At 36.8% G+C, this 26627-nt stretch overlaps 1 protein-coding gene across 4 annotated transcripts in view; it reads right to left on the bottom strand.

Moving 5' to 3' along the window:
- LOC149568347 (phosphatidylinositol deacylase) overlaps nucleotides 1–26627 on the bottom strand; it is a 138773-nt gene that overhangs the window by 97859 nt on the left and 14287 nt on the right. For all 4 annotated transcript variants that reach the window (XM_089821293.1, XM_089821292.1, XM_089821295.1 and 1 more), the window contains exon 2: nucleotides 22005–22286. In XM_089821293.1, the coding sequence (XP_089677419.1) occupies nucleotides 22005–22286 (282 nt within the window). The remainder of the gene's footprint in view (nucleotides 1–22004; nucleotides 22287–26627) is intronic.

The following is a 26627-nucleotide window of genomic DNA, read 5'->3' as shown; positions in this document are numbered from 1 at the left end:
CATGTCCGGTACTAGCATTGCCTGATTTTTCGAAACCATTTGAACTTCAGTGTGATGCCTCAGGAGATGGTATTGGGGCTGTTTTGATGTAGGATAAACATCCAATTGCATATGAAAGCAGGAAACTCCGTGGGCCAGAGAGATCATTCAGCATTTACGACAAGGAGATGTTAGCTATCATGCATGCATTAGCTAAGTTCAGGCAGTACTTAGTAGGTGGCAAATTTTGCATAAAAACTGACCACAACAGTTTAAGACATTTCCTTGGGCAAAGGGATCTCAATGATAGGCAGCAGAAATGGGTCAGTAAGTTACAGGCATATGACTTTGATATATCTTATGTTAAGGGCACACAGAATGTGGTAGCAGATGCCTTGTCACGCAGACCACATCTTAGTTCAATGATTGAGATCTCTGAGGACTGGAAGCATCTGATTATTGCAGAATATGCCAGAGATCCATGGGCATCTAGGATAGTTGATGGGACACTTGTTGATACCAGGTATACACTTGTGGATGAATTGATTATTTACAAGAGCAGGATATTTTTAGTCCCAGGATCGAAGGTGAAGCAGTTCATTATGCGAGCTCTTCATGATTCACCTATAGCTGGTCACCCCGGATACTTTAAAACATATAGACAGGTACGAGAAAGATTCACTTGGAAGGGACTCAAGACAGATGTATTGCGGTATGTCTGTGAGTGTCCTGTGTGTCAGCAGAATAAGCAAGAACACACCTTCCCAGCAGGACTCCTACAGCCACTTCCTATTCCAGCTCAGAAGTGGGAATGCATATCCATGGATTTCATTACCGGATTGCCCAAGGCTCAGGGTCGTGATTGCATTTATGTAGTGGTAGATAGACTAACGAAATACGCTCATTTCTTTCCCATCACCACTACCTATACCGCAGTTCAGGTAGCAGAGGTATTCTTCAGAGAGATTTTCAAGTTGCATGGGATACCCAGCAGTATTGTCAGTGACAGGGATAGTAGATTCTTGAGTCATTTTTGGCAAGAGGTGTTCCGATTATGTGGCACTGAACTCACACCCAGTACTAGTTACCATCCGCAAACCGACGGACAGACAGAGATAGTAAACAAATGGGTGGAAGGCTACTTGAGGAATTACGTGGCTGATCAGCAGAAGGCTTGGGTAAGATGGATTTATCTGTGTGAGTATTGCTATAACACCACTTTCCACATGTCTATCCAGATGACACCTTTTCGAGCATTATATGGCTATGATACACCCAGTTTCATTGACTTATTGATGGGAGATGTTCGGGTTCCACGTGTCGGGGATTTGATGCAAGAAAGTAAAGATATTATTAGCTCTCTACGTGATAACATCGCTCGGGCACAGAACCAGTATAAGCAATACGCAGATCAAAAGAGAACGGAAAGGAGCTTTGAAGTGGGCGACATGGTTTACTTAATGCTTCAGCCATTTCGACAATCTACTCTCAAAAAGAGTGGGTCAAAAAAGCTTAAGCCTAGGTATTATGGACCTTTCAGGATCACCAGGCGAATAGGGGAATTAAATTATGAACTTGAGCTACCAGCAGACAGCAAAGTATATAATGTGTTTCATGTATCACGCCTTAAAAAGGCGTTGGGACAGAATGTGATACCTTCTACAGTATTACCGCCTTTGGATGATGAAGGGAAATTGATACTAGTACAGGAATTCATTTTAGAAAGCAGAGAAAAACAGCTCCGCAGAAGAGTAATCAGAGAATATCTGGTTAAATGGAAGGATCTACCAGTCGAAGATGCTACTTGGGAGAATGAGACCATTTTGCAGCATCCAGCTCTGAGATTGCTTGAGGGCAAGCAATTTCAGTGAGGGCGAACTGTCATGTCCCCTTTTTAGCGGCATAACTTTACAGGGGATTTGCCTATCATCGACTCTCGTAGGCAAATGGTCATGGGAAGAGGGTCATTTTCGTCTTCCGATAATTACAATTTTGCTCTCAAAGAATAATAATTGAGTAAGTGGGGCCTACTCGTCCTAATATTAAATAAAGGTTGTACTCCAACTTTATAAAGTTATTTATTTAATTTTATAAAGTTTTACATCATAAAAGATGATTCCGGAAAACTTCCAGAAACTTCTCAGCAAAGTGAATAAATAGAGGACATTGGGCTCCCATTTGGAACAAGCGATGTTGTGGATTCTACTTCTAGTTGTACTGGAACAGTTCGTGGTTTCTAGGTCTTTGGGAACGAGAAAACTCCCTTGGATCTGCACAACTGAGGAAGTGAGATATCTTCTGAAGGAGTGCACTTTGGAGCTAGCATTCAGCTATCTCAAGTCGGATTAATTCGCAATCATTGGAAGATTTGTTCAAAGAAGTTTCTACCCACAGCTTATGAGGGTTTGATTGTTGCGTGTGGAGGAACGATTACAATCAGCAATCTCCAACCAGCAAATTTGAGTAAGATCTGATGCATTTTATTGGATTCCGAATTGACCAGCAGGGCATCGAACTACAGCTCGAAACTAACTGTTTGGGCAGCACCCGATTTACAAGCACCCGATTGACAACTTTGAATGCTGTCGTCCCTTGATTTGCAGAAGAAAACCGATCTCATGGGATGCCGTAATAACCGCGGGTGATATTCTTGAATTTTGCGGCAAAGGCAGCTTGTATTGGCTTCGATTTCTCATTGGTAATTAAGGCGCATCATTCCAAGGGTTATACCGAAGGTACTAGGGGTTATTGGAAGCTAGGAAGCAGCTCACATCTCATCCCATTTCAAATCTGAATAGAGACGACTTCTTCAGGAACACGTGCAGGCTGCATATAGTCTCCAACCTCCAAAATAACCACTGTTTTTCATAAGGAATGCAAGGCGATTTCTTAAACAGGTTCTTTGTCATTTTTAATGCCTATTAGATAACATTTAGCTGCATAGTTAAGGGTACGGCTGTTTGTGATATTCTGCTCATTAATTTGCATGTATTTGCCAAAACTTCTGGCTATTAGACATTCAAAATAATTTTACCTAACTCATAAAACGTTACAATTAATTCAACTACTGTATGAATGCCAAGCACTCGATTGATCTCCACAATTCAGCATTGTTCATTTGAGGTCCTTATAGTAAGGGTCGCTTCAGTGGTATCAGAGCTCGATTGCTAATTGTTTGACGAAATGTCAAACCCTTGAAGTTTTAGTATTTTGGTGTTTAAGATGCAATAATCCTGACAGGGTCATTTCAGCTTTCCGACAAGGATAACATTCTTAAGGTTGTTGAAATACATGTTGATCAGCTGAATAAAGAAAGGAATGAGATTATGGAGCTCAATAGAGAGCTTAAAGATACTCATGAAGCATTAGATGATGCTCAAATTTCCGTTCAGGAAGCAAAAAATCAGATTCGGAGCACAAATCAGTTTAGGAAACATGAGGACACAGAGAGAGGAATTTTTCCTAGAGGTAATTGATGAACTTGATAGCATTCGACAGACATATGATTTGGATAGTTTCCCCAAGCGACCAAGTTCCAAAACTCCAGATCACATTCAGCTTATAGATAACTCTGCGTTTGATGTGGATGCTGATTGGATTTTCGATAATCCCCTTTTTGAGATAAACGAGGACTCTCTTTCTGATTATCAGCAAGAAAATGATTCTGATTTTAGGATATGGAACCCTGGTACAGTTCCCAGCAATGAATATGGGTCACAAAATGGAAGTGATGAATTGATTACGGTTGTGCATCATTGGATCAGTCCACATAGGGTTCTTGATTTCACACCATACAGGAATTGGTTGGATTATATACATCAGCCTTTGGAGAGTTTTTGGTGTAGTATTGAGGAGAGTTATGTGTTGATCATAGGGAATGCTCTTTCAGCTTCATTCTTATTCATTGTACCTATGTACTCAGAGGTTCTCCAGATTGAAGATGATAGTATCGTATTTGTTGCACCCAAGGTGTTACCTTCAAATTTTGAGCGGCTTGTTTATTACATCATCTATTTAGGTCGGGTTGTCACCATCTACTAGGTTATGCATAGTTCATGGATACATTTCTACCTTATCATATTGGCTGGTTATGAGAATAGGGTTTGGGACCCAGGTGTTGATAGCATATATCTATGGCTTATTGAGGTTTTGGTTACAGCTCTAATCAGTTTGAGATTGGATGCAGTAATGATCAAAGTTATACAATTTACAGGTGCAGCATTTTTTCATGGAGTTATATGGGATCCAGGGATCCGGTTGACGAAGGGATTGCAGAGGGGCACCTTGTTTCGCGTATGGCCAGATTTGTTTTTTGTTTGGGTTACAGAGCTACCCACAGACTTGTATGGGATCTTGGTACTGATTGCTTGAGGACAAGCAATTTTAAGGAGGGGAGATTTGTAATGTCCCCTTTTTGGGACATTAGAAATATTGAAGTTTTATTATATATAATGTTAAAATTGACTAGGAGAGCATAGACTCAAATTATTAAAAGGTCAATTTAATGTTATAAAGACGGAAAAAGGTCAAGGAGGAATAAGACAAAATGCCAAAGGGAAGTTGAAGAGTCAAAAGGAAATAAGACGAAAGCCAGAGTGGAGTCAAAGAGTCTTAGTTTGTGTATTAAAAGGGGAAAGAGGCTCATTTCTAGGCATGCTTGATTTAAGATTCAGTTCAGTTTTCTCTCTGTGAGAGTTTTCAAAAAGCTTCAACTTTCAGCTAGTATGAGAACGTAGCCTCTCGTGCCAGTACACAGTGGACACAAACCCATTGTCCTTGGAGACATCACGTCAAGTGTCTTGCTTGTGCTTACAAGTTCTTTTCTTAAGTTTTCCAATCTGACTATTAAGCTATATTTAGGATTCGATCTTGGTTATTGTATTGTTGTTGTATAATGCAATAACATGTTTGAAGGAATGTAATGTGAGTTTACTTGTTTTTTTCTATTGGTATATAATGTACTTTCATGTGCTGGCATTTTAAATGTTATTTTGAGAAAGAACAACTTAGTATCTATTGGAGATTTTGTTGGTCTTATTGTATTTTGTATACATTTGCAATGTTTAGTTCTGAATATATTAAAAAAAAAAGAAATCCAGTAAATATCCGGTTTGGGATATTTCATTGTCACAAATTCTAAAACCATATCTAACAACAATTGGCACGATTTTCTCCTAACCCACATTCTTTAATTCATTAAATGATGCACTGCATGCCCATTCAATCTTTGTCATTTGCTTATAACTACATGAGATTGTCATATCTGACATTATAATATTGATATTTTTCAGGATCGAGGATCCACATCTATGTACGGACACCACTTCCAGTTCCCATCTCAGAATCATCAGTTCTGTACATTCCACATATTTAACTTCTTCGATGATATGTCACAGAAAAATGATTCCTGACAATTAAGCAAGCCTGAATGTAAAGAAAGCAACAGGAACCAGGTAAACAGGAGGTAGCCAAATACCTTTCATAAAATGGAACATCAAATAATAAGCTTGTGTAATGTCCTCTTTCTGGGACATTAGGAAATGTAAGGCCAAATTCATGTAATATTAAAATTGGCTTTTGAGAGCTTGATGTAAATTTATAAAAAGGTCAATTTAATATTAGAAGGTGAGCTGAAAGGTGACAAAGGAGGAGTAAGGCAATGGGACAGACAAGGAAGTTGAAGGGTTGCCTCTTTGAACAAAAAAAAGAAGGAAGTCAAGTCATTTTTCAGCATGCTTGGCTATTGGTTTTGTTTCTGAGATTTCTCTTGGAGAAATTAAGGAAGCTTCAGCTTCTGTTCAGGGATCCTGAGGACGGAAACCTTCAAGCTCTTCTCAATAAATCCCATTTCAGCTTGTGGTGGATTTGGGACATAGTTCACACTGCATATACAGGTCCATTCTTAGTAATTTCCAATCTGACTCTTGTTATTGTGCTAAGATTGGATATTTTGTGATTTGTTACTGAATTCCTGATTATTATGATACAATAACTTGGGCATTTAAATCTGGAAATTTTGGGGTTATTTTCTGTTCTAAATCTGAAGATTGTTGCATAAAATCTTTTGTTTAAATTCTAGAAATTAGTTTGAAGAATCTGGTTAAACATTCCGGGTGGGATACTACAGCTTATTCACAAGCTCCTTGCATGTACACAATAGCCTCAAGTATTGTATGCTACTCTTTTCAAATGCCAGAGTCTATAGTATTTGTTTTACTTTCTCCACTAAAACTCATGAGCATAATGGTCAGGTTTCCACCAAAGCATTTTCCTTGTAAACATTTCCCTCACTGTATCCCCGAAGGATTCATTTGGTACTAATAGTGCCTTGCTTCAATATTAGACAAAACTAGCCGAGCTCAAGGACATGGCTGCCCAGCTCTAATTTTAGCATTTACCACGTTGAAATGTTCATTTGTTGGAATGTTTATTTGTTGGGAGAGAAATTCAAGCATTAAACTTGTCAAAGATCTTTTTATAAAAAGTTAAGGAACTTGTTATCACTCTTTAGTGAGTAGAAAATACATTAACTAATAGAAGCCAAAAGTATCTTGAGCCTCAAAATTCATTCTCGATATTTGATATTTTGTAATCCAGAATGAACACTTGAGTACAATATTTAAAATAGAGCATGAACAAGTCCAGCATAGAACCTTATATGTTTGTAGTTAATACTCTCCCATTTTATATGTCATTAGCTCCCCCAGTTTATAAGTCGAGCACATTTGATCAACCTTTAGATTTAACAAATTTTGCAATAGATTGTGACAAAGAAAACTACAAACATATTATGGTTGGTCTAAATGATTGCATGTTCCACTCTATATTATAAGCTAACAATGTTATTGTATTTCTACCACTTAAAATTGTACTCTACTATTAGTTCTTGTAGTTTCCCCCAGATTTTCTCCAAATACAGTTCTTGTGGTTTCACACATAAGGCATTTGTCGTATGCTTTACTGATAGCACAAGGTAGGGTTCTTACATACCGCAGTAAAGTGTAGAACCCAGTTATCTCCCCCTCAAATTATCTACTCCAAATTATGAGAGGTGGATCAGCTCAGTTGGTTAACATGATAAAGAAAATACAATTATATTATTAAATAAGAACTTATTGAAGCAACAGGGTAGAGCAATAAAAGTCACAACAAACAGTGTTATTATTCAATAAGTCTAAAAAAATTGTTCAGTCCATATTTTTATCAATCAAATTGCTGAAAAGGTGTAAGTTTTTTAATTAAATAGGTGAGAGTCACGCAAACCAATAACTCACCAATCTTGTGATGATATTTTCCAATGATTGCTGATTTATTGACTGTATGGAGATGGTCCTCTGGAAAACCCTAAACCTTAATTTTCCTTTTTGAAAATTCAAACCCTGACCCAAGAATATTTTTGCTACTATACTAGATAAAAGTCCAAGCTTATCTCGAAATCGGACAAATTTATCTCTACTAAGCATTTAAGTCATTATATTTGCAATTAGCTCCCATATAACAAAATAATAAAGACAAATATATACATTATTAAACAGTTGGCTGACATAATTGTGAAGCACTTAAATATGTATGGTTCTGGGATAGACTGGGTTCTTCCCCATCTTGGGAACATCATAAATTATCACAAAAAAGTGAAGTTGGTGTAGTGAGTCTAAGTTGAAGATTGACCATTCTGCAACCACATTGCCTCAAACCCTGATTTAACAGCAACCTTAAATTCTGCTGTGGTGGAAGATAAGGCAACTATACGTCGTAACTTGCTCTACCATGAAATTACTCTTCAGTCTTGATCTAAGTGAAATAGATATATCTAGTTGTCAATCAATTAATAATTTGGCACTGTGTTAATAAAGTATGCCAAAGGGAAATGTTCCTTTAATGTATCAAAGAACATGTTTTGCATCTTGTCTGTCGTCCTACATCCTATCACAACAAAATGTAAGTGACAGTAAGAAACTTTGTCAACTTAGTTTCGTTTTTCTCTTAGTTCATTATTTAATTGGTTAGTATTGATCAATCAATCAAGTCCAATTTGCGTAATGAACTGCAGTGCCTCTCGTGTTTGCAGTCTGTACCTTGTCTATTTTGATTCAAGAGATACTTGATACTCTTATTGTTATTTGTATTTTGAGGTGACCTAAGGGTCAGATGTTGTAAAAAATGTAGGTAACAGTAAGAAACTTTGTCAACTTAGTTTCATTTTTCTCTAAGTTCAGTTCATTATTTAATTGGTTAGTATTGATCAATCAATCAAGTCCAATTTGCGTAATGAACTATAGTGCCTCTCGTGTTTGCAATCTGTACCTTGTCTATTTTGATTCAAGAGATACTTGATACTCTTATTGTTATTTGTATTTTGAGATGACCTGAGGGTCGGATGTTGTACTTTGATTCAGTACCATAGATGTTTTACTGCTATGCTGTTCAGTTTATCATATTTGCATGTTGATGCCATTTTGAGATGACAGTAGATCTATGATGATATCTGATTATCTGGTATTTTGGACATACTTTTTGATTATGTTATGTGATGGATTTTATGCTATGGTTATTTACATCATTCTTGTATCTTTATGCTTTATGCAAACATGAGTGGTGTAAATGGATCAATTAGTTATTTTATGCATTTTGCTTCGGCTATGATATTATATGCAATTGCACTTGATCGTGTGTTTTAGTGTGCAGGAATTATATCCCTAGCAATGGCACATGGAGTTAGTGATTCAGCTATTCATATTTACCAATGTCATCCCTATATGGTAGACGTATCCTTATTTTAAATTGTTTAAATTAAAAACCTTTCGGTGATTATTAAATCCGAACTCATCTGCATTATGTGATTAGACTAGTAAGCGTATCTGTGCATTTAGAGGTTCACATTGTCACGAAAGTTGTTTAGTGGTTTTCTGTGATTTTGGGTTTTCGGGCTTTAAATCTTTTCAAATTTAATTTTTGGCAGCTTTGCCTTAGGTGAATTCCTGTTACGAAAAATAACCTTTTTTCGTTTGGGTCGATTCGGTGTCTAGCTAGTCTAACTGGCTATGTGCCCTAATTGACTATTCACCTTTCGAGTGAATAAGTATTGAAAAAGAGTTTTTATTATTCACTTCTCACTTTTCAAATTAGAAATTTGAGAGCTCTTTTGAGAATCCTCTTCTGAAAGATTCCGGGAGCTGTGAGTGTGGGCTTTTCACGAGATCAATCTCGTTGGATCCGGCTTGGCGAGTTCTTGCTTTGCCGTCACTTTCAGCAGTTTTGGCGAGATATTTATTTTATTCTGTGGGTTTCAGTTTATGCCCTTTTTCTGTCAGGTAGGGCCTTCCCGTTTTATTGTTTTTGCTCCATTTCAGCTTCTGTTTCTTGTAGCAGTATGTTAGGAGGCTAACTAGTGTTCCCCTCCGTTTCTGGTTGCTGGTTCTACCCGATTGGTCGAGTATGAACATTTTCCCTGTTTTCAAGATGAGGGTTTGGGTTTTTGAGCCATTATGCTGGCCATTTTTACATATGGTGTTCAAACTCATTTATTTTTGGATTTTCAGAGTTTTTACACCTAAAGATCAAATGGGTTTTAATTTTCGAAGTTTTCCAAATTTTGGGGTTTTTACCTCGTTTTGCGTGCTGCCCTATTTTCTCGCATTTTCTTGGCATGAGTTTGGTCGCAAGCTTGGATGATCCGTTTGGATGTCAGTCAGACCTTTATTGCACTTTTATGTTGCATTGGGATGCATGTTGCGTCTATCCTCTCAATTCTATTTTCGATGGAGTGACTTTCTACTTTGTGTGCTCATCCAGTACTTGTGTTATGATCTTTGTGATGGTGGTGCACCACACACGAGTACGTGCGCGTTCATCTGTCGAGTGACTTGCGAGGCCCGATCTTTCGTGGTACTTCCAGAAGTTATAATCATTGGGGTTGGGTTGGGAATTTGCATGCCTATGGGCACTCATTGTTGGATGAGCATGGGTAGGGTAGGGTAGCATATGGAGGGGGCTTCTATCTCGCAGCTCAGCATTCATGGCGTCGGAGGTTGGCAAAGGAAGCTTTATATAAGTGATGACTAAATAAAACACTGGGTGGTAATAAAACTTAAGATAATGAAAAATGTTCTGTGCTAGAGCCTTTCCGTTGAGGGAGTTGAATCTACACGATCCGAGCTTGGGCTTGCCGATGCCAAGCGACTCTCCATGATGTCAACCCCTACTTAGTAGCCCACTAAGTGTCTAACCAGGACCTATAGTTTATACATTGTCTTTGTCTTGGATTCAGTCATCATACTGCTTGGCATGTGTGTTAGCCATGGACGTTTGTTTTGTGTGTTTGTGGTTGGATCATTATCTCCATCAGCACGGTGGGTGTCGACCTGTGGGCACCACATGGTTGGGAGGCCTAGCTACCTACACCACTACTAGGGACCAGTGTACAGAGACAGTCTTTTTCCTAGTGCGACCGTTGCTGGATGTTTTCACTTGGTGCTTCAGGTTCCGGAGTATGCTTTCTTGTGATTTATGCTTGTATATCATGTTTAGATGATGTTATTTATTGACGCATTTCCTTACTTTGATGATTAGCATGTGATAGGTGATGTTATCTAATTTGTAGGGTTATCTTATGCTTTACTACTAGCATGTTTGATTTCCTTATGCTTGTTGTAGCATGTTTTAGTAGTGGCGTCCCTATTACGATAGTATCGACGATTTGATCGGTGGCTTGGGATGTTACACACAAGGGATGGCTAGGGCCCACGATGGCCTTATGATGCTATTGACGGTTGGGAGGAACCGCGTACCTAGTTTGGTTGTATTGCTCATTGCGATGTTATTTCCGTTTACTGTGATGTTGCTTTCAGTACTCTGCGATGTTTCCCTTCTGTTCTTTTCCTTCGCCATATGATTAGATGGTTAGATGTTATTTCCAGTTTTCCATATTTTAGCTTTGTTCGAGTGTTTACGCCTCGAATTATGGATCCAGTACTCCCCGATGTGGAGGAACTTCATTACTTAGATTTCTTAGCTTTTTCTTGATTTTTGTGTTTGCATGTTGACTCAAGATCTCGCACGAGATTGCACTTTCTCGCATGAGGATGCAATTCTTCGCATGGTGTAGTGGGTTTCTTTGCATGGTTGGGCACTTCCTCACACGAAACCCTACCTCAATTTTATGGTGTTTTGGTTATACAAGCAAACACTTCCTCGCGCCATTGGGCACTTCTTAGCGCAGAAAAGCATTTCTTCGCGTGGCATGATGCACTTCTTCGTACGGTATTCTGGCAGAGAATGTTCTGGCGCGGAAAACAAGGAGTGTCTCCCTCGATTTTCAGGGTTCGATTTTCAGAGTTTCTAGTACCCTTTGGGTTGCCTTAAATTACCTTGGTCGGGTAGTTTTGAGATTCTTAGTGTTGGTTGTCGTTTTCAGGTTTTTGTTCTTGTAGTGTTGTGTTAGTTCAGGTAGTGGCGTTAGGATATCTGTTGGTTGCCGGGACGATGGTTTGGTCTTCCATTGTGATCTTTGTGATTCGTGTATTTTGTTGTCTTATGCACTTACACTTGTTTACAATAAAATTATCTTGGCTTGTATTTCATCCTTGTTCCAAGGATCTCCGAGCAAGGCATTACAACTCTTTTGCTAAAGGCTTTCGTCAAATCCTTTTAGTTTTTTTTATTTGTTGAACCTATGCTTGATTTTTGACGCCTTCATCGTCCTTTTTTTCTCGTTTTTGAGTGTGTTTGTTAGTTTTTGATCTTTTGGTTTTGCTCAAATTATTGCTTTCGGTTTACCCTTCGATTCAATCTATCTTAGGGATTAATCGGAGTTGGCAATCAAAACATACGATAATTTTAATGCCCGAAAGGTGGACTATCCAAGTGTAACTGTGTGATTTAATATATCAGGTTATATTTTAAATTTGACATTCACTTTTTGAAATATATAACATAAATCCATTTTATGTTATGTTTTTAAGTTACTTTATCACTTAAATTTATCACTCAAGTGACTATAGTGCACTTTATGTTATATTTTCATGTTAAGTTATTTTTTTAATTTTTCACTTAAGTGAATATGTTAACTATATAGTTTGATTTAATTTTTGAGTTTTAATTTAAAACATCTTAGTAAATATTACTTTTTGAATGATATTTACACATTATATATTAAACTATATACTATAAATATCATTTCTAACCCAATTAAAAGATTTCTTCAAAAATCAATAAACATGTGCTTAATTGGTCACTTAAGTTGTGCAAACATGTCTTTTAACCTATTTGCATGTAAAATATGCAAAGGCTCCTAGAGAATGTGTTTTGAACTAAAGGCATGCAAATGCTTTTAGCTTAAAATATGCAATGGGCCTTTTAGAGTGAGCTTATGCATGTTCAAGTTTTAAAATGTGCAATCACCTCTAGAGAATGTGTTTTGCACTAAAAGACACATGCATATTCAAGATTTTAAAATATGTGATGCTCCTCCAAGAGTGTGGTTTGCATCTTGAGGGCATATAGTTAGATGGGCAAGTCATATTACATATTTTTAAAGTGTGTACTAGCACTCTAAGAGTGTGTTTTTGACTAAATGAACATTTTAAGACATGCAAACATCTCTCAAGACTGTGTTTGGCATGAAAAAAGCAAAAGACATGTAATTTAAAACATGCAATCTCCTCTAAAGAGTGTGTTTGGATCAACGTCATGTACATTTGCATTTGGTAACCACGTTTTCCCTCTAAGTGCAAAATCATTCATGCTTTTGCCCTTGAAGAACACATTTTTGATGATTTTGCCCAGATTTGTCCATAAAAATGTCTTGAAATCACTTCCTCAAGAGACGTTTTTGCATTTCCATGCATTCTCATGCCAAAAATGTTGGATTCCACGCCAAAAATGATGAAGAGTGTTTGAATAATCATTATATGCATTTGCATTTGGTAACCACATTTTCCCTCCAAGTGCAAAATCGTTCATGCTTCTACCCTTGAAGAACACATTTTTTATGATTTTGCCCAGATTTGTCCATGAAATGTCTTGAAATCACTTCCGCAAGAGATGTTTTTGCATTTCCATGCATTCTCATGCCAAAAACATTGGATTCCTTGCAAAAAACAATGCATTTTATGGTATTTTGAAGCTACATTCTTGTCCAAAAAGGTCCATTTCTTGGTGATTTTGATTACGTTTTTTTACTAAAGAGGTGTTTTGACATTTTGATCCATATCCTTGCTATTGAGAAACACATTTTTGCATTCCAAGGGTAAATACAATTCATGTCAAAGCTCCAAGAGACCAAGTTTTTGCTATAAACGGGTCTTACTTGGGCTTTTTGACAAAAACATTTTGTGCGTTAGTGATCTTTGACCACATTTCTGGCATCCTCATGCCAAATTCAACCATTCATGGCACATTAATGATCATCACTTGCAAGATTGAAGAAGTCAATATTATTGTTTGATAATCCAGATTTGGAGGAGAATTGGTCTTCAAAATCTAGAAATCTTGCTGTTTTGGCTCATTGATCTTCAAGTAAGTGGATATTTTCAATCTTGTTCATTAATTTGTGTTTATCTTGCTATTCTATTGCATATTTTAGCTTGATGTTGCACTTGGATTTTAGATTTTCGTTTAGATTTTCCCCAAACTCAAAATTCGAAATTGCACTTGAAAGCAACTTGCTTCTTGACATGTTTGAGTATAAGACCAAAGGTATGTGTTTGCTTTGTGCTTGTTTTCGTTGGTTGTTTGTTTTCTTTCTCATTTTTCTTCTTGTCGAAGAAATTGCAAGTTCTTTCCCAAGAACTTAAGTTTTTCCCTCCATTCCATCTCTTCACCCTTTTCATGCAAGTGCATTGTTTCATTCTACCTCCATCATTACATGCCATAGCACATTGCATCTCATTCTCCACATGCGATTACATGTAATCTTGCCCTCCATCCGCATTTACATGCAATCTCATCCTTCATTCCCATTTACACGCATTTCCATCTCCCGGACCTAAATGCATGTCTGTTTTACATGTAATTCACATTATGTATAATGACATCCAAAGGGCCCGTTTTTTACCAAAGTTCACACTTTTCAAGTCAAAAGTTATCATTTGCACAAATTCCCATGCGCCAAGCCTTCATTCCTCAAGACATCTTTACAAGAACTCATCCTTTTCCCATGCGCATTTACATGCCATCCATCTTCCTAAGTCCCATTGTAGCCCTCCATATGTACTTTCCATATCACATCTAATTTATTGCATATGTTCCATGAGTATCTAATCAATACTCCAAATATATTGTTCCTCAGAGATCCATTTTGCCAATATTCTCATGGAGTCGGAATCCATATCTTTCAATGATGGATTCAATCCCATTGAAACTTTCATGTTGCAGCAAGTCAAGATATGCCAAATTTTTGTAAAAAATGAAGGCATCCAGTAAAGAAGGCATGCTTCGAATCAAAGAAGCGATAATTCATTTGGTCTCCATTTTCCCAATGGTTGCCTGAGAACTTGAGTTTGTGTTGGAATGCACCAAAAAAAAAAATAGTTCAAGTTGTTGGTGGAAAGTTGTTCCAAGTTTGTATCCGTGCACCATCAAGAAGGTCTTCAAAGTGTTAGAGACTCCATAATGTGCCAATCTACAAAGGAGAATTCATGACAACTCAAATGAGAAAAAGCTTGATCACATCAAGTTTTCAAATGACAATGTACAATCCATCAAAGAGAGTTAGAGGCTATCAAAAGACACAACACCATGATTATCAAGGTGAATATAGTAGCACAAAATACAAGAACTCCCGATCCTGTGATCATTTGGGATTAAATTGCCAAGTGCAAGGCCCTTCGGAACAATCCCTCGGATTGTTTCATTCTCTTTTGTCTTCTTCCTTCTTTAGTTTTCATGTTTGTAGATTGGAGAGGATGTATTGCATGAAATTGTGTAATTGCATGCAATTTGATTTACATGTCCCTATGACATGTAATCTAATAATTTCTCTCACCTAATTTGACCAGGTAAAAGTTGGTTGAGTTGCTCCCACTTTTTCCTCCACTTTTTTTCTCGACTCCTTTGCCTATATAAGGAAGTGCCCCCTAATTGTAAAAATCATTTTTTATTGTATGCAAAAGAGCTCTGGAGAAATTGTGCAAGCATAACTTTGATTGTATAGTGCTATTTTGAAAGAAAAGTGAATACAAAGAAACAATTGAAGCTGAACTTTGATTGAGTGCAATTGTTACTTGTGCAAGTTAGAAGCTTTAACTATGATTTGCATTTGTTATCTTTGATTCATGTGTTCTTGCATTCTTGATAATTGAGTATAAAGAGTCAAGAAACAATCAAAGCCGAAGCCTTGACTGGGAGGGGTTATGTTGATATATAAACTAGGAGCATTGACCGTATAGCTTGTATCTCTTTCTTAATTCACAAAATAGTTAGAATTCTTTACTTTTGGATGTCTTTGTGCCCCAATAGTTAAGGTTATTCTTATAGCGTAGATTACAACTGAACTTATAGCCAAACTGGTACGCTTTCAGCTAGCCTTTGAGTTAGTGTTAGTTTATCAGTATCACTGTTTCCAATTGTTAGATAGAAGTGTAATTTGAGATTTCATCTTGCCCATCACTCGCTCCATGGGTAAGTGGATTATTTCCTTAAAGTTAAGAGGAAAGAATATAAGTAACACCATTTCAAAATCTCCCAACTTCTTGCTAACTTTGAATTGATCCAAGGAACAGTGAGAAGGGGGAGCCTTCCCTTGAAGATAGGAGAGACTCTATCTCATATGTTGTGGTTGGTCGTCCTATTTGGCCACTGGATTTTACCCAAAACTGTTGGTTGCAAAACATCCATCCAACATTGTCAATCTTCTTCTTAACGTTTTGGTATGAATCTAGAATGTTACATCCCCCATTTTGTTAATTGTTAAATATTATATTTAGTGTGCAAGACTACAAGCAAATTGGAAATGGTTGGTTAAATTAGTTACTCATTTTGATTTCATGTGAATTGGAAATATTGGTTATTCAATATGTTTCATGTGAAATTGAAGATATTGGTTAATCATTTTGTTAATACACAAAAACTAGAAATGGTTAGCTAATATAGTTATTAGTTACGGTAACTAAATTGTACTCGAATGATTTTGAAATATACTTTCACCATGTTATTTTCTTCTTGCAAGAGCGCAATGAAGGGGAGAAGCATTGGCAGAGAGGGAATAAGGCACACGCACCAATCTGCCACCGAGCTATAAGGTATTCGTCTAAACTATGGGGTGAGGGGAAAACAGACTAGAACAAACTAGATAATGCCAAGTGTCCACCATGAGCTAACTAGGTCACCAAATGCATATACATATTTATATTTCACATAAACAAATAAAAGAAAAATAAAATTGTTACCTTTGAAGATCACTTGGGACGTCCACTCCATCTGATGGTGATTATGCCTTATTATAGATAATACCCTTTGTACCTAGGTGTAATTGTACGTATTTCAATACATATGTTTGTGTGTATGTATGTATGCATATATCTTGAAGTGATACATATGTGCATACGTATACTTCAATGTGCATGTACATACAAGTGTACTCAACTTTTAATATATAACACATATGTATATATGTGTGTAGACATCACATACAACTGCTCTTAGATAATATGAGTATTATCTATAATAGTTTGTATAGACCATTTGCAAAAGAAAATCATCTCATGAAGTCTAGTGGCCTCTTATATTCTTTTAATAACTTTGTCACCTTTACTATTCATATTTCGTCAAAACTTCAAGTTCATGCTCACCACCTTGCATATCTTTTCATGCACATAACTCCTTGTTTGGGTTCAATTCCTAATAACCAAGCATTTTCTATAAAGTGGGAAATCACAGCCACTCAGGGGCTTGGTCTTAATTCATGCTTGAAATTCTTACCATTCTGCGATAGTCCATATCAAGAATTATAGCCTATTAGTGGCACCGAACAGTGTCCAGTAATTTCAAACATTGAAGTGCATGGCTTGGAGCCGTAAGAACACCACATTTATATTTGCATAGTAGCTTTTGTCAAGTCGTAACTTTTAAATTTTTTCATGTCATTACTATTAATCAACACTAGATTGGATGATGCATATGTTTGTCCTTTCCTTCTCTGAATAGTCCAAATGGACTCATAAAGTTTTATATAAGCAGAGTTCGAAATTAATTGTTGAATTGACATGCCAATCATGGGGTGAGTCATCGACTCAAGTCTGTATTTGCTACTCCTTTCTTTCCTTTGCTCTCTAGAAACTTACGTGTGATCATGGGAAGGCAATCATGTGAGACCGTACACTTCCTGATACAATGACATCACTAAGACCATGGAAGTATACCCTATTGAGGTGTCTAATGTCTAAAAAAGGCTTAACAATTTATTTACTTGACCTTATCCAAGAAAACTCTTGAAAAGAATGTTGATATTCTCTTTGCGTCAATCAAACCATCACAATGTACACTAGAAAATTACACCAAGAACCATCAAGGATGGCCATGTAAGGCAAAGATGTGTGGTATAATCTATCTAAGTTAAATGGTTCAACACTTTGCATATAACAAAAAATTACATTGGAACAAAAATGAAATTGTAAGCTGAAAACAGAAATCTAGTTAGCTCATGGCAAGAAGTTTGGGTGTGGTCATTTTTGTCAAGTCGAGCAGTGGGTGATCAGGCACATAGTGTCCATTTAAATCCCTAGCCAGGGTAGGCTTAGTGGCAAATGATGTTGTTATGATCACTAAAGGTCGAGATAACTCACAGTTGGATGGATAGGCTATTTGGAGGGTTTCGCGGTCTAGCTGGCTGTATAGTTGACACTCTAACACCATAATGTTCAGGTGGCAGGATGAGATGGTGTACACGTGCCTTATCCTGTGCAAGGTAGGGCCATTCTCAGTTGAGAATCAGTCGGGATACATTAGGTCCGTGGTTGGGAGGTTAAGCCTCTGGCAATGTTTCTCCTCTCCTCTAATGCCAAGACTTGTACAAGACAAATCAATTGAATCTTGTTGGTAACCTCATATGTTATTTTCTTTCGTATCTTACCTTAGTTCAGCTACATACATTATGCAGTTAATTCTTGATTACATGAAATGGTAGTTAGATATTTCAATTAGATATCATTCGCCTATTATCTGTAATTTATTTGGTTAATTTAAATTGGTAGCTAAGACCAGTGATACAAGCCTCGTATTCGGCAAAGCCTATATTGGGCTCAAGCTCGGACTCAATGTCCAAACTCGGAAGTTAAAAAACCATGAAATTCAAAGATTTTTAAGGATTTAAAGTTTTTTCCATGCATTATTTAGCCAATCACCATCAAATACACGATAATTGAGATAAATAGAAGTTACTTTGCACACATACACAACTTTGCATAGATCGCATAAATATAAAAGCAAATTTTTGAAAGAAATTACTTTTAGTTAAACTAAATAACATAATAGAAATATAGTGTCACTGTCAAATGTCTACAATATCCATCGAATATGCAATCCACGTAATCAAAAGTTCAAAATATATATCAAAATAAAGGCTCATAGTAGCCTATGTTCTCCTACAAGTACGCATAAGATAGGTCATGGAAGACTCTAGAGCCATCCTCTCCCCCTATGTCTGAGGCTGAACCTCAATGACATGTTCATCATGATCATCTTCCTCGTCATCATACCCATACTCATAATCCTTAAAAATGGAAATGCAACTGAAGGTTGTAGAAGCCTCCTACAAATGCTTCTTTTAACTCCTCTCAATGTTTTGATGCAAGCTACAAAGTGGCACAAACAATCAGCAAATGATATATGAGAGTCAACCAATTTGCCAATCTATCTTCTAAAACCCCAATACTCTTCTCTCAAGGCTTCTTTCTCAATTGTTTGTGTTTGCAAGTGATAGAATTATCTTTTTAGGTCTTAGACATGCAATGCGTACCAAAAGAAGAAAGGAAAACTCATTAAATAAAAGTTTATTTTCACTTTTTATATGTTGGCTGATGCAGAGTCAGGGCAGCAAGACTCGGCGAGTCCGGAGAGTCCCAAGACTCGGTGAGTCCATGGAGACTCGCCCAAGACTCGGCCAAGTCTGGGGCACAAGGCTCATAGCCTTGGGGAGACAGCCTCACCTCGAGACTCGCCAAGTCCTTGGGAAACACGTTGAATCTTGTAACACTGGTTAAGACTTATCATGAGAATGCAGTCAATCAATTATAATCATTGATCCTTTTTCATGTGAATAGGAAGCTAGATTACTTTATTTGTTAAAATAAAGAGTAATTATGAAATTTTTGGATGTTACGTAGAAAGCCAGGTTACTGCAGAATGCAACTCCAATAGAGTGATAGTAAGGTAAAAGAGAATATCCATTAATTGATGATGCACTAACTCATTGATCATTGGTGAACCAATGCTAGTTGAGAGTTTTAGACTAATTTCTACAAGTGTCGATGATGGATTATACTCACATTTTGAATCTTTCCATTGAATCTTTCACATTCTAGATTTGCAATACAAATATGTCTTTCCGTTAAATCTTTCACATTCTAGGTTTCCATTCATGTTCATCATGATCATCCTCCTCGTCATCATACCCATCCTCATAATCCTTAAAAATGGAAATGCAACTAAAGGTTGTAGAAGCCCCCCTCCAAATCCTTCTTTTAACTCCTCTCAATGCTTTGATGCAAGCTACAAAGTGGCACAAACAATCAGCAATCGATATATGAGAGTCAACCGATTTGCCAATCTATCTTCCAAAATCCCAATACTCTTCTCTCAAGGCTTCTTTCTCTATTGTTTGTGTTTGCAAGTGATAGAATTATCTTTTTAGGTCTTAGACATGCAATGCATACCAAAAGAAGAAAGGAAAACTCATTAAATAAAAGTTTATTTTCACTTTTTATATGTTGGCTGATGCATAGTCAGGGCAGCAAGACTCGGCGAGTCCGGAGAGTCCCAAGACTCGGCGAGTCCATGGAGACTCGCCCAAGACTTGGCCAAGTCTAGGGCACAAGGCCCATAGCCTTGGGGTTACAGCCTCACCTCGGGACTCACCGAGTCCTTGGGAAACACGCTGAGTCTTGTAACACTGGTTAAGTCTTATCGTGAGAATGTAGTCAATCAATTATAATCGTTGATCCTTTTTCATGTGAATAGGAAGCTAGATTACTGCATTTGTTAAAATAAAGAGTAATTATGAAATTTTTGGATGTTACATAGAAAGCCAGGTTACTGCAGAATGCAACTCCAATAGAGTGGCAGTAAGGTAAAAGAGAGCATCCATTAATTGATGATGCACTAACTCATTGATCATTGGTGAACCAATGTTAGTTGAGAGTTTTAGACTAACTTCCATAAGTGTCGATGATGGATTATACTCACATTTCAAGTCTTTCCATTAAATCTTTCACATTCTAGGTTTGCAATACAAATATTGCAATCTGAAGTTGCCACAACTATAAACCTAAACAATACTGCAGGACGCCAAAATCATGTCAAAAATGGAACAATGATCAGATTTCCCCTTTTAAATAGACTTAGCTATACTACTGATGACTGTAAGATAATCAACATAATCAAACTCAGCATGACTCCTATATCTAGAATCTCAAAGTTAGCAATAAATTTTACATATTGGGCTCTAGGATCCTAATTAAGCCTGTACAACTTAGGCAACCTGCAAGACCTAGGTTTCTTTTGTCCTGGAACCTAGAATTGTTGAAGCTGTCATGTAGATCTCCTCTACTTGATCTTGACAAACATTCCATTCAAACTGAACAGGAACACACCTTACCTTTTGAAACATTACCCTTTTTTCAAGCAAGTGAAATGTCCCCCGATAGTCCACCCCTTTCTGTTATGCATATCCTTTTGCAACAAGCCTAGCTTTGTACTTGTTTAAAAAACCATATGATCTACATCTGACCTCATACACTGAACTGTAACCAGCAGGCTTCTTTCTTTGGGATAATTCAAATAGCACCAAGGTTTTATTCTCTATCAAGACTTGAAATTCTGCCTTCATGGCATTACCTCGTTCAAGTTTTCTTCTGGCCTCATCAGACATGCAAAGCTCAAATACCTGGAAAATAATAGATCTAACAGAAAATTCTACCTAATCCCCACCTTGCATAAGTTCCAGAAGGTAACTGAATCCCAGTTTCATTCTGATCATGTTCCATATTTACCAATCAGTCACATCCATCAGTCTATATTTTTTAATAGCTCCTGTGATTTGGTGTACAACTAATTTAGTTTTATCTCTCTTTTCATGTCTAAACTTCTTTGTGCTTATTGTTCTGTTTTTTTCATAACATACGGCCTTCTTACCAAAGTACTTCTCTAGCATAACTAGTTGAACTTTTAAATACGACTCACCATCTTTGTTTATTTTTAGCTTTCCTGTGGGGTTTGGCCCCAAATTTGGCATGTTCTCATTTGAGAACGGAATAACATAAAAAGTCTATAGCAAGTTCACCACTGTATCCAAAGCCTACTCCAGAACCCCAGTGTTGGAACTGAACAGCCAACTAGCATGGAAATTTTAGAAGTTTCTTGTGCTTTAGCACTATAACAGCTACACAAATAAGAATTAATTCCCATACTATACATAATAACCAACAAAATACATTAAATACCACAAAAAAAATTCAAGAAGGAAATTCTGATGTCTTGGGCTTAATTTTCAACAGAACAAAGACAAAAACAGAATGTCTCTCCTTCAACCAAAAACTTACATTGATGTCATGATTACACGATGATTTAATAGTTTGAACTAGTCATTTTATTTTATAGTACATCTTATTATGATTATGAGTTTAATGTTGATTGAATAAAATGATAAACATCAGAATAGAGTACACTGTTATTCATTCAAAGAAAAGCTACAAAAGACTGAAGAAAAGCATCTAATTAGAGATAAGGAATATAAAAAAATATAAGAAAATAAATTTAGCTTAAGATTCATAAATATAAAAACCCATCTTAAAATAAAAGTAAAATATTCATACCCTGTGAATGGCTTGTACGACATATTCTGTATGTTCTTCAAGTATGCGCCCATCCATGGCAGAATGTTCGCCTTCAAGATCAACAGCAAACCAATCGAGAAAATTTGAATATTGGTTTAGTCCTCTAACACTGGAAAAAATAGTCCGTATATCCTCCTGTCTTTCATTTGAACCAGAAGTTGCACCTGCCTCTTCAGGTGTAAACGAAGATTCCTGATAAAATGTGGGCTCTAGAGGACCTCCTTGAAATGCTCGATCCGACTCTGCTGCCAATGAGCGCACCTTTTGAAAACCAGAAATATTAAGTTCAGAACATGAAACAGTTGCAAACCTGTGTCCACTTCACATTCAACAAATATTGAGCATTTCATTAACTTTATAAACTATACATGAGACATCAATAAATATTTTTTTCTTTTTTAATTTGTAGTAGTGTGATTCCTATTTCTATCAAAATAGCAGGACTCAAATTTTAGAAACTAGGCAGATGTAACTGTCCACCTAACTTCTCTAGTCACTATCTTGAACTTAATCCTTATTTAAAGCCCTTGAAAACTCAGAGATAGGACAAGGATTACTAAATTGTATTAGGAAGCCCACTAAGAATAATCATTTTATCATCGACATCCGGACACCTTACATATGATTCTGCATCTGATTCAATAATCAATGATGAGGAGAGTATAAAAAGGGAGTTCAGGCTTAGGCACAGACTCTATTTCTGCTGAGAAGGATCAGGTAGGAAGACAGGGTTGCGCAGGTAGGATCAGTATGCAGCAATCCAAACATTGCCCAGTAGAAACCAGCTGAGATTTTCTGCAATAGAGGCTTCATCTCTAAATCATGCTTCATATTGCAGTCACGCTTAAAACATTTTGATGCTTCTTTCTACTGAGGACAATATAAGGAAAGAAGCAAGAATCTTGTTCCAGTACATTATTCCATCTATTAATCTACACTAGCAGCATCTAGCTGAAATTGCAATGGGAGAAAACAGACCTCCTAATGCACTTCAGAGAGACTAAATACAAGCATGCCTTCCACCATAGAAGAGTTGAGGGAGGAGAGGGCAACCTTAGAGAAGGATAAGGATAAACTATCCATGACTCACTTAGATGCCAAAAAATAAAGAGTATAGGTAGACTGAAAAGGAAAATGTCCAAGCATGTGTAAAATTTCTTTATTTAATTTAAAAGTTTTAACTTCTAAAGAATAATGAGGGTTTTCTTTTGAACTATATCCTAATTAGGGTTCAGTTTTGAAAACATAAGGGCTGCCCCTAAAGGGAATGACATATTCCATGACAGAACATCCAAGTATTTAAGGATCAGTCATTTATTTTTACATAAACCCTCCTAATGTGTACATGATAGTTTATTTAATATTACTCAACCTTTTATGATAAGCATTTTTTTTAATTATTATATCTGATTTTATCCCTGCAAACTATGTTTGACATGAATTAGCGAAACCATTTTTTTCCCTATGTTTACATCCAGTACTTCATTTATTAGCTCCTGAACTTTTGCCATTTTCTTCCAATATTTAGATGCAAGTAATTAAATTCCATTTGCACTTTCAACATCATTTAAATGGATTAGAAAGAATACTACAATTATATTATTATAACAGTTTATTTACATAAAAGACAACAGAATGCATGCATAACACCCATTGGCATGGAAGACAAATAGCATGCAGCTTATTCCTTATTTTATAATCTCAATGTTCGTGACTAAATAAGTGTCATGAACCCTTTTATTTTATATAAATATTAATTGTCAACAAGTGGGAATAAGTCACCATTTTATGTATTTGGGTAATATTGGGGTTGTTCGTCTTCAAACACACCTTGTTGGCCTTTAGGTAATGGGTCCACTGACACACACTTTAGGCGAATAAAAAACCTATATTCACTGTCTGCCATGCTCCCACAAAATACCTCACCATTCTTTTAAGAAAGAATAAATAAATTGAATATGCATTGATACAAAAAGTAAGTTTATCATACAGCGACTCGTTATGGAAAAACATCAATGTTGATTACTTGTGTCAAAGAGCTCGATAACTAACGAAAAGGAACAAGATGTGGCTGTTGGGAGTTCTATTAAGCAGTGATTCCTATTATGAATAGCAGAAAACATACTATGCATTAATTAATTAATTAATTAAAGAGCTATAATTATAATGTTTGCAGGCAGCGTTTACTTTATTAAAAAAGTCATTTGTTTGTAGCAATAATTATATTCATAGTTCAGAGATCAAGTTTAGAAGGGATGCCTCAATTATGATGAGTTGCATGTCTTGAGAAAGTGATGACTCTTCCTCCCTTCTTGAGGGAACTTCATTGGAAAGGGGCATCAAAGAAAATAAAAGAATCAACGCAGACTAGAAATTCATATTTACAGCATTCAATAGCAGAATTCTGATTAGAGTAATATACACGAGGATATAAATATGTTTGATAGTATGCTGAGTTATGTGCAATGTGGTTGGACATCTATGCTATTAATACTTCATTAACTAAGATTTTAATAAAGCCTTTTCAATCTATTATGTTTTCTTCATTACTAAAATGTATCTATTACTTGTTCCCACAAGCAATCATAGGGGAATGGAAGGCAATCTGTAAGTGAGAGGCAGTAGCCTAGTTCCCTCAAATTAAGCAGGCCAACCCAAGTGACGGAGTTGTATTAACAGATATTCCTGCCACTAGTGGGCCAAGGGATGAGTTATCTTAGTTGGATGTTGCACACTCTTGGGCTTAATTGGGCTGACCAAGTCTTCCCAAAGACCGAGGTTCCCTCAAATTAAGCAAGCCACCCTGAAGTATCCTAACTGGTCTTACTTGCAAAGAATGCTAATATTTATTCAAACAAATTGATCAAAACAAGATATTCGTCATTTATTACAGACTCACGATTACAAATTTATTTATAACTGAAGAAATTCAGATCGCAGCTATTGTCCTGTAGGCTGAAATGGTTGATTACATACCAAACAATGAAGATTGTGTGTATTAGAAGTTTCAACTGTTCTCTTTGATTCTTTAACTCTTGCGTCCAACTGATAGTTATGGCTGCATGCAAACCTGGGCACTGATTTTCCTTCACAATGATTATGATATGCACTACAAAGAATCACAGGTTGTTATTATGTTCCTGCCAGACAAAATCCTTCACCTCGAACTGCCTGAATTACGAACTGCCTTCTGGTTTGTCATCCAGAAAGGCAATCTGCAGGGTTTGCATCGTAGAGATAAAATTAGAGATAATAAGAATAAATAAAGATTCAGAATGAATGATGAGTTTGCAGTCAAACCCTTTAAGGCTGTAGCCTAGCATCTCCAAAAAAACAGATTTTTGGATGTTTCTATCTTGGTTAATACATGCAAACTTCCAAAAATGTGTTCCCCATTGATTAGCTGTGAACAGGCCGGAAAGGCTGAGTTTGAAGAGGAAATATATCAAACCGATGATCTCATCAAGGCCTCAACTATGACTGCAAATTAGGGACTTATGTGATAAAATGAAACCCAGCGTCCCTTTTATTTAAATAATTGCTAAGTCTAGTAGATGGTGGACTTGGCAAATATTATTTTTCAATTTAATGAACCACTCAAGAGGGGACATTACAGTCCTCCCTTCCTCAAGTTGCCAGTCCACTAGGAATCATAAATTAGGATACTAGGGTATCTCATCATCTTTTCATGAAGCATCATCAATAGACAATCCCTTCCACCCTCCAATCAGCAATACATTCAGATTCTAGAATCAGCTTTCCCTCTTCATCCAACGGAGGCAATTTCAAGAGAAGCAATCATTTGTTGTCCCAAAGCCTTCGTTTGGCAAGAGACGTGGAATATATTATGAATCCTACTTACTGTGGGAATTGAAGTTCATACGAAACTTCACCAATCTTCCTAAGCACCTTGTTTGGTCCATAAAACCTTAGTTTCAACTTTTCTACTCCACTACTTTTCAAAGACGATTGCCTATAAGCTTGCAAGTGTAGGAAAACCAACTCTCCCACCTGGAAAGTCCTCTCGATTCTATACTTGTTTGGATACATTTTTGTTGGTTTTGTGCCTGCACGATATCGTTAATGGGCCCTGCAGTGAAGTGGAAAAGTTCTTAAAGAGCCCACTAGGGATCAAGTCTTGCTGAGTGCGTGGCTTCGATGTTGAAAAGGGATGAAGCCGGAATAGTACCCCAAGTGAATTTGGCAGAATGGATACCCCTTGGTCCTTGGCTCTTAGTTGAAGAGGTTCATCCATATGGCACGTGTTCCCTATAGGGTGGCTACAAATATTTCATGGAGAACCTCCATCAAAAAATAAAAGATATTGTCTTTTAATGCTCTGAGAATATCTTGGTAACTCTATATGGTCTCTTTTGCTCAAGGAACCTTGATATCATCAAACACTAAGTCTATAAATGACAAAGTGTCGTATCCATACAATGCCTTGAATTGGGACAACTCAATAGTCATATGATAAGTAGAATTGTAACAGTACTGACCTAAATGCAGCCATTTGACCCAAGCATATTGTTGTTCTAAAACATAGTTTGTAAGGTAGCCTTCAACCCATTTGTTCACAATCTCAATCTGATCATTTGTCTA

This window comes from Cupressus sempervirens, chromosome 3, assembly GCF_028749045.1.
Source record: "Cupressus sempervirens isolate cs-2001-9-10 chromosome 3, ASM2874904v1, whole genome shotgun sequence".
NCBI classification, from domain to species: Eukaryota; Viridiplantae; Streptophyta; class Pinopsida; order Cupressales; family Cupressaceae; genus Cupressus; species Cupressus sempervirens.
Note: the sequence above shows the minus strand (reverse complement) of the source record. Positions and strands in the feature narration are given on the sequence as shown.